Here is a 9539-nt window from a genome sequence, read left to right on the forward strand (position 1 = left end):
CATTATCGTACTGAAAGATACAGTATAAATCCTATTCATGTTGACTTAGCTACACATTGCAAACCAGTCCAATAATCAGATCAACTCATGCTGAAAGGTACGGCATCAATACCATTATTGCAGACTGAGTTATTCCTTACACACAAGTCCAAATACAGCACACAGTGTCAGACTGAAAGATACAGTATCAATCCCATTAATGCAGACTGAACTACACATTAAATACCAGTCCAAAAATCACACAGTGTCAGCTTGAAAGATAAAGTATCAATTCCACTAGCCCAGACTGAGCTACACAATAAATACCAGTCCAATAGTTTCACAGTAAGGTATTGAAATGTACATTATCATTTAAAATAGTCTTCACAGAAATTAAGATATAATCCTACATCAAAACTCACAAACATTGTTTGATTAAAACAAAATCCAAAAGTGTATCCATAATTACAAATTAACGCTAGAAAAAGGACGATGCATTAAAGACACAGTTTCATGCAACATACTGCAACCTGAAATAAAAATACAGAACGAATCCAGACTTGCACTTTGTCCCAGAGATTGAGTTACAGAATAAATCCTACGCTGAGATATAATACCAGAGACTGACTGTCACAGAATGAATCCCACACTCACAGGCAGCACCAGAGTCTGACAGATTCAGAATGAATCCCACACTCACACACAGCACCAGAGACTGACAGATACAGAATGAATCCCACACTCACACACAGTATCAGAGACTGGCAGATTCAGAATGAATCCCACACTCACACACAGCACCAGAGACTGACAGATTCAGAATGAATCCCACACTCACACACAGTACCTGAGACTGACAGATACAGAGTAAATCCTACATTCACACACAGTACCAAAGACTGACAAATTCAGAATTAATCCCTCACTCACACACAGTACCAGAGACTGACAGATACAGAGTAAATCCCACACTCACATAAAGTACCGGAGACTGACAGATATTTTATGAATCTCATACTCACACACAGTACCTGAGTCTGACAGATACAGAGTTAATCCTAAATTCACACACAGTACCAGAGACTGACAAATTCAGAATTAATCCCACAATCACACACAGTACCAGAGACTGACAGATTCAGAATTAGTCCCACAATCACACACAGTACCAGAGAATGACAGATACAGAGTAAATCCCACACTCACATACAGTACCGGAGACTGACAGATACAGAGTAAATCCCACACTCACATACAGTACTGGAGACTGACAGATATATTATGAATCTCACACTCACGCACAGTACCACAGACTGACAGGTTCAGAATAAATCTCACACTCACACACAGTACCAGAGACTGACGGATACAGAATAAATCCCACACTCACACACTGTACCGGAGACTGACAGATGTAGAATCAATCTCACACTCACACACAGTACCAGAGACTGAAGAGAGAGAATTAATGTCAAACTCACAGACAGTACTGGAGACTGACAGATAAAGAATGAATATACAGTCTGACATCTACTGGCCGTAAGGGAGAACTGTAACAGAGTGGAACAAATTCACATTGTCTGTCGTTGTGACAGATTCAGGACAAAGTGCAATGTGAGGAAATAGTTTCTCTCTGTAACTTCTACTCTCGTATTTTTTCATATTTTGACAGTGAAATATTAAGACAATTGATTCAGAATAAAGTTTTTGTTTTACTCATTCGATTGTTGTGAATTTGCCCCATTATATTTCACTGTACATTGCGCAATATTTCTGTCTGATTTCTCAGGACACGATTTAGATTAATACAAATAAACCAAACTGAAACAGAAATAAAAATTGAGCATAAAGCTGGAAGTTTTAATGGCGACCGTCAAAGGTGAAAGGGATAAAATAGAGAGAAAAATTACCAAAAATGCTGGAAATACTCAGCAGGTCCGGCAGCATCTGTGGAGAAGGGAAGCTCGGGTTAACGGTTCAGGACTATGACCCTTCTATAGATCAGAAAGGTTAATCCGACATAATTTAAATAAGGAACGGGAATCAGCAGAGGGAAAAACTTCAGAAAATCAATTAATTTCACTGAATCCGGACAATTGTGTCCAATATCCACAGTACAGATCAGGGCAAATAATAATAAAAAGGGACAGAGATCAATTCAACATTATGGGGGATATAAATGAGTTTTAAAGTATTTTTTCAAATGTAAATTAGACCCGTTTGTGTTTTGGAAACACGATCCCTCTGAACAGCATCAAATTCGGTTCCAGTCTTGGTGTTTCTGAATTAAGCGAACTGGGATTCAAACCTGTTGGAATTAACTGCTTGGAAGGCAGCTCTGCTCACCATTGCAGCACTTTGTTCACTACGAGGGAGAAATAGAGTGTTTCTGTGGAGTTTGGGTTTTGACTTTCTGGCACTTTAATCACAGACAATAAATAGTTCCCAAACACCAGCCCCTGAACAGACACAAAACGCTGGTGGAATTTCTCATTTATAAATATTAAATAAGGAAACGGCCAGGAAGATTTCACAAGAACAATTGGGGAAGCAAAGAGGAACTACGAAATTAAATTATCAAGGAATATCAAAAGAAATAGTAAATTATTCTCCAGACGCATAAATAAAACAGGGAAAATCAGAATAGCTTCAGTGCCACCAAGGAATGCACAAAATAAACTCACAGGTAACATAAGTGAAATGGCAGAAATGTTAAATGATTACTTTGCCTCAGTATTTACCCGGGAGATTAACAGGGTGAACATGATATTCGAGGAAGGGGTCAATAAAGATATCAAGACATTTAAGTTAGAAAGGGTGATTAAACTCCTGGTCCAGATGGATTCCATCTGCACATATTAAATGAAACAAGGGAAGGGATAGCAGAGGCACTGTTACATATATAGAAAAAATCATCACAAAAAGGAATTGTGCCAGAGGACTGGATGACAGTTAATGTGATTCTTATATTTTAAAACAGGAGATTGAACAAGTCCAGGGAACTATAGACCAGTTAACTAAAGGTCGGTGGTAGGAGTGATCATGGAATTCTTTACTCAATGAAGCAATAGAAAAACATCTGTAAACCGAAAATATAATAAAGAATAGTCAGCACGGATTTCAGAAAGGGAAGGTTTAACAGTTTGGAAGAAGGTTTGACAGTTTAAATTGCAGTTCAACATAACTTATCTACTTTTCAATTCTATTCCACTAGAAATAAATCCCAGTGCTGTGTTTGCTTTTTATGGCCTCATCAACCTGTGTTGCTACTTTTAATGATTTGTCAATCTGTACCCCTAAATCCCTTTGCTCTTTTACCCCATTTAGACTCTTATTTTCCAAGCAGTATGTGGCCTCCTTATTCCACCGAGCAAAATGCACCACCTCACACCTTTCTCTCTGGAAATTCAATGGCCATTGACACCGCCTTTCATCAAGCTTATTTAAGTCATCTTGTATTTTGTCGTCGTCTTCCTCAGGAAATGATGTGGAGATGCCGGTGATGGACTGGGGTTGACAATTGTAAACAATTTTACAACACCAAGTTATAGTCCAGCAATTTTATTTTAAATTCACAAGCTTTCGGAGATTTTCTCCTTCCACAGGCAAATGTTTCAAGAGCTCCTTGAAGCCTACGCATTTATACATATAGAACAATACATGGTGTTTACAGACTGCCCCTGCAACTGCCCGTTGCCAAGGCAATCACCGTGTTCAGACAGAGAGGTGTCACCTGCAGAACCCCCGAATACACATTCAACAAAAAAACAAACAGGGAAAAAAAACAGAGAAAAAAAACACAGAGAGAGGCAGAAACATCCGGAAGGCAGAGAGAGCCAGCAAATGACCCATTATATTAAAAACAGATAACATTTGTTCGATGGTGGGGTAACGTGTAGCGTGACATGAACCCAAGATCCCGGTTGAGGCCGTCCTCATGGGTGCGGAACTTGGCTATCAATTTCTGCTCGACGATTTTGCGTTGTTGTGTGTCTCGAAGGCCGCCTTGGAGTACGCTTACCCGAAGGTCGGTGGATGAATGTCCATGACTGCTGAAGTGTTCCCCGACTGGGAGGGAACCCTCCTGTTTGGCGATTGTTGCGCGGTATCCGTTCATCCGTTGTCGCAGCGTCTGCATGGTCTCGCCAATGTACCATGCTCTGGGGCATCCTTTCCTGCAACGTATGAGGTAGACAACGTTGGCCGAGTCACAGGAGTATGAACCATGCACCTGGTGGGTGGTGTCCTCTCGTGTGATGGTGGTATCTGTGTCGATGATCTGGCATGTCTTGCAGAGGTTACCGTGGCAGGGTTGTGTGGCGTCGTGGACGCTGTTCTCTTGAAAGCTAGGTAGTTTGCTGCGAACGATGGTCTGTTTGAGGTTGGGTGGCTGTTTAAAGGCGAGTAGTGGAGGTGTGGGGATGGCCATAGCGAGGTGTTTGTCCTCATTGATGACATGTTGAAGGCTGCGGAGAACATGGCGTAGTTTCTCCGCTCCGGAGAAGTACTGGACGACAAAGGGTACTCTGTTGGTTGCGTCCCGTGTTAGTCTCCTGAGGAGGTCTATGCGATTTTTTGCTGTGGCCCGTCGGAACTGTCGATCGATGAGTCGAGCGTCATATCCCGTTCTTACTAGGGCGTCTTTCAGCGTCTGTAGGTGTCCATCGCGTTCCTCCTCGTCTGAGCAGACCCTGTGTATTCGCAGGGCCTGTCCATAGGGGATGGCCTCTTTGACGTGGTTAGGGTGGAAGCTGGAAAAGTGGAGCATCGTGAGGTTGTCCGTGGGCTTGCGGTAGAGTGAGGTGCTGAGGTGCCCGTCTTTGATGGAGATTCGTGTGTCCAAGAAAGAAACTGATTCTGAGGAGTAGTCCATGGTGAGCTTGATGGTGGGATGGAACTTGTTGATGTTATCGTGTAGTCTCTTTAGTGATTCCTTGCCGTGGGTCCATAGAAAGAAAATGTCGTCGATGTATCTGGTGTATAGTGTTGGTTGGAGGTCTTGTGCAGTGAAGAAGTCCTGCTCGAACTTGTGCATGAAAATGTTGGCGTATTGGGGTGCGAATTTGGTCCCCATGGCTGTTCCGTGTGTTTGGGTAAAGAACTGGTTATCGAAGGTGAAGACATTGTGATCCAGGATGAAGCGGATGAGTTGTAGGATGGCTTCCGGAGATTGGCTGTTGTTGGTGTTGAGTATTGATGCTGTCGCAGTGATGCCGTCATCGTGGGGGATACTGGTGCAGAGTGCCGAGACGTCCATCGTGGTGAGAAGTGTTCCTGGTTCAACTGGTCCGTGGGTACTGAGTTTTTGTAGGAAGTCTGTAGTGTCACGACAGAAGCTGGGGGTTCCCTGTATGATGGGTTTCAGGATGCCCTCGATGTATCCAGAGAGGTTACCGCACGATGCTCCACTTTTCCAGCTTCCACCCTAACCACGTCAAAGAGGCCATCCCCGATGGACAGGCCCTGCGAATACACAGGGTCTGCTCAGACGAGGAGGAACGCGATGGACACCTACAGACGCTGAAAGACGCCCTAGTAAGAACGGGATATGACGCTCGACTCATCGATCGACAGTTCCGACGGGCCACAGCAAAAAATCGCATAGACCTCCTCAGGAGACTAACACGGGACGCAACCAACAGAGTACCCTTTGTCGTCCAGTACTTCCCCGGAGCGGAGAAACTACGCCATGTTCTCCGCAGCCTTCAACATGTCATCAATGAGGACAAACACCTCGCTATGGCCATCCCCACACCTCCACTACTCGCCTTTAAACAGCCACCCAACCTCAAACAGACCATCGTTCGCAGCAAACTACCTAGCTTTCAAGAGAACAGCGTCCACGACGCCACACAACCCTGCCACGGTAACCTCTGCAAGACATGCCAGATCATCGACACAGATACCACCATCACACGAGAGGACACCACCCACCAGGTGCATGGTTCATACTCCTGTGACTCGGCCAACGTTGTCTACCTCATACGTTGCAGGAAAGGATGCCCCAGAGCATGGTACATTGGCGAGACCATGCAGACGCTGCGACAACGGATGAACGGACACCGCGCAACAATCGCCAAACAGGAGGGTTCCCTCCCAGTCGGGGAACACTTCAGCAGTCATGGACATTCATCCACCGACCTTCGGGTAAGCGTACTCCAAGGCGGCCTTCGAGACACACGACAACGCAAAATCGTCGAGCAGAAATTGATAGCCAAGTTCCGCACCCATGAGGACGGCCTCAACCGGGATCTTGGGTTCATGTCACGCTACACGTTACCCCACCAGCGAACAAATGTTATCTGTTTTTAATATAATGGGTCATTTGCTGGCTCTCTCTGCCTTCCGGATGTTTCTGCCTCTCTCTGTGTTTTTTTTCTCTGCTTTTTTTCCCTGTTTGTTTTTTTGTTGAATGTGTATTCGGGGGTTCTGCAGGTGACACCTCTCTGTCTGAACACGGTGATTGCCTTGGCAACGGGCAGTTGCAGGGGCAGTCTGTAAACACCATGTATTGTTCTATATGTATAAATGCGTAGGCTTCAAGGAGCTCTTGAAACATTTGCCTGAGGAAGGAGAAAATCTCCGAAAGCTTGTGAATTTAAAATAAAATTGCTGGACTATAACTTGGTGTTGTAAAATTGTTTACAATTCCTCAGGAAAGACAACAACCCTTAAATTAATTACAAGCATTTGATACAGCATTACAACTCATGTTTTGTCGAACAAACTGTTTTCCATTCCCAGTTTTTCTAAATCCCACCCGTGCAATATAATGTGAAGAATGAGTTTATCTTCTGTCCCTCTCTCATCTGCAAACTTCAATGACCCGGGTTTGGGGACATCTACTGGCCGGAAGCAGAACTGCAACAGATCGGAACAAATTGCTGAAACCGGACAATGTGCAGTGTGAGCGTGTTTGTGATTGGTGGCAGGTAGTAAATCTGATTGGACATCTGAAGAAACCAATCAGAGAGTTACAGACAATAATTATTGTGTGGAGATGCCGGTGATGGACTGGGGTTGACAATTGTAAACAATTTTACAACACCAAGTTATAGTCCAGCAATTTTATTTTAAATTCACAAGCTGTCGGAGATTTCCTCCTTCCTCAGGCAAATGTTTGCCTGAGGAAGGAGGAAATCTCCGACAGCTTGTGAATTTAAAATAAAATTGCTGGACTATAACTTGGTGTTGTAAAATTGTTTACAATAATTATTGTAACCTCACTCCCGATGACCCAATCACAATCATTGCCTTCCCCTATCCCTCATTACCATAGGGCTGTGGGGCTGCCCATTTAATCCGAGCTCGGAGCGGATTTGGGTCATTTCTGGGTCTCAAATTGAGTTTGAAAATGCCTGAGGACAAGAAAGCAGCTCCCAAGAAGGGCGCCAAGAAAACCTTGAGAAAAGCACCAGCCAAGGGCGGCAAGAAGCGGAGAAAGTCGAGGAAGGAGAGTTACTCCATCTACGTCTACAAAGTGATGAAGCAGGTTCACCCCGACACCGGCATCTCGTCCAAGGCCATGAGCATCATGAACTCCTTTGTGAACGATATTTTCGAGCGCATCGCGGGTGAGGCTTCCCGCCTGGCCCATTATAATAAACGGCACACCATCAGCTCCCGGGAGATCCAGACCGCCGTGCGACTGCTGCTGCCCGGGGAACTGGCCAAGCACGCCGTGTCGGAAGGGACAAAGGCGGTGACCAAGTACACCAGCTCCAAGTAAAACTCCACAATGTACTGAAAAAAAACAAACACAGAGGCTCTTTTAAGAGCCACCCACAGTCTCTTTGAAGACGCTGTACCGACACCTCTGTATGGAATATTTTTACTGTAGATAGTTTGATACTAACTGTCTCTCTATATCTCATGTGCTTCTGTAATTTCTCTTGAAATCTGGAAGATTCTCATAATCACTGCCCGGTATAATCTGTGTGTCGATTTTTTATTTAGTCCCAATAAACAAAAACGTGTCCCTGATCCTCTCATTCCCGTTCATATTCCGCCCATTCCACCGCATCTGCCCCTTCAGAGCCGTTTTAAGGGGGTGGATTAGACTTCAGTCATTTCTTTCTCCTTTCCCCTTTTGTTTGTTCATTATTCGGGAATATCACTTTCAGAGCCGCAATCCTTTGTAAAACAGCAACCCTGAAAGGGACTTCACACCGAGTACAGAATAGTCTAAAGGATCTGTCACTTTTCGACTTCTTACACCAGGAGTCTCGGCTCCGGTTTCGATCGTGCTGCAGCTCCTGTGAACAGGGATCAATCCACAATCTGTGGTTTGTTACTTTTACAAAGATTGAGCTGGAATCTGTCCCGTTCCAAAATGGGACTTTATTTCCGCCGGATTGAAAGCAAACGGTGAATGAAGCCGGATTTTAACCGGATTGTAAAAGATTCTGGAAGTTGTGACGTGAAATGTGGAATAACAGAGTAAAAGGAGAGATTTGTAAATCTTTGTGTTAAGGCGACATTATTTACTAAATCCGCTTCTTGTGTTACAAATATATTGGCGGGCTTTTCAAATTTCAAAAAAACGGTTCACTTCGGGATTTTCCGCCTTTTCTCATTGCCGGCTATTGATTGGTGAATAAAACAGCTCTCTAATTGGTCTGTTCGTTCAACCAATTAGATTGAGAAGAGATGAACCAATCACAATTTCCCCCACTGTCCTCCTCCAGAAGGTATAAGAAGGGCGAGTGCGGGAGGATTTCTTCATTCTTTGTGAAAGTGTTTGTGAGATTGTGGAAATGTCTGGAAGAGGAAAAACCGGCGGTAAAGCTCGGGCCAAGGCCAAGTCTCGCTCATCCCGGGCCGGACTGCAGTTCCCTGTGGGCCGTGTTCACAGGCTCCTGCGAAAGGGGAACTACGCTGAACGTGTGGGTGCCGGAGCCCCGGTCTATCTGGCTGCTGTGCTCGAGTATCTGACGGCTGAAATCCTCGAGCTGGCCGGCAACGCGGCCCGGGACAACAAGAAGACCCGCATCATCCCCAGACACCTGCAGCTGGCCATCCGCAACGACGAGGAGCTCAACAAGCTGCTGGGACGGGTGACCATCGCTCAGGGCGGGGTGCTGCCGAATATCCAGGCCGTGCTGCTGCCGAAGAAAACCAGCACTGTGAGCTCCAAGAGCAAATAAAGCGGCCAAGATTTAATATTATAACCCAAAGGCTCTTTTCAGAGCCACCCACTGTATCTGTGAAAGGGCTGGTTACTCTCTGAAGAGACTGACCTATTGATTACAGTTATCCCCGGTCTACGTTAATATATTACATCGCTACAGCGGCTAAAGGAATGGGAGCCAATGTAATTCACCGAGCACATGGGTGATAGGTGAACGGGACTTGGTGGGAGTTAGAATAGGGCAACGCAGTTTTGGAGGAGTTCAAGTTTACAGAGGGCGGAAGATAGGAGGCTGATAAGAAGAGCATTGAAATCGCCAAGTCTGGAGTTAACAAGGGAATGGTTGAGCTTTTCAGCACCAGATCAGCTGAAGCAGGGGAGGAGACGAATCATGTTTCGGAGGTAGAATTCGGCGGTCTTGGTGATGGTG

The 9539-nt window shown here is 44.9% G+C and overlaps 1 protein-coding gene across 1 annotated transcript; it reads left to right on the forward strand.

The window, feature by feature from the left end:
- Positions 1-8735: 8735 nt before the first annotated feature.
- On the forward strand, positions 8736-9125 carry LOC137318375 (histone H2A-like). Its single transcript, XM_067981263.1, has one exon. It carries the CDS (start codon positions 8736-8738, stop codon positions 9123-9125), a length of 390 nt encoding a protein of 129 aa, XP_067837364.1.
- The last annotated feature ends 414 nt before the right edge of the window (positions 9126-9539 follow it).

Source organism: Heptranchias perlo, unplaced genomic scaffold (genome assembly GCF_035084215.1).
Source record: "Heptranchias perlo isolate sHepPer1 unplaced genomic scaffold, sHepPer1.hap1 HAP1_SCAFFOLD_70, whole genome shotgun sequence".
NCBI classification, from domain to species: Eukaryota; Metazoa; Chordata; class Chondrichthyes; order Hexanchiformes; family Hexanchidae; genus Heptranchias; species Heptranchias perlo.

Coding starts and splice junctions, on each gene's coding strand:
- LOC137318375 (XM_067981263.1), top strand. CDS start 8,736: ATGTCTGGAAGAGGAAAAACCGGCGGTAAAGCTCGGGCCAAGGCCAAG.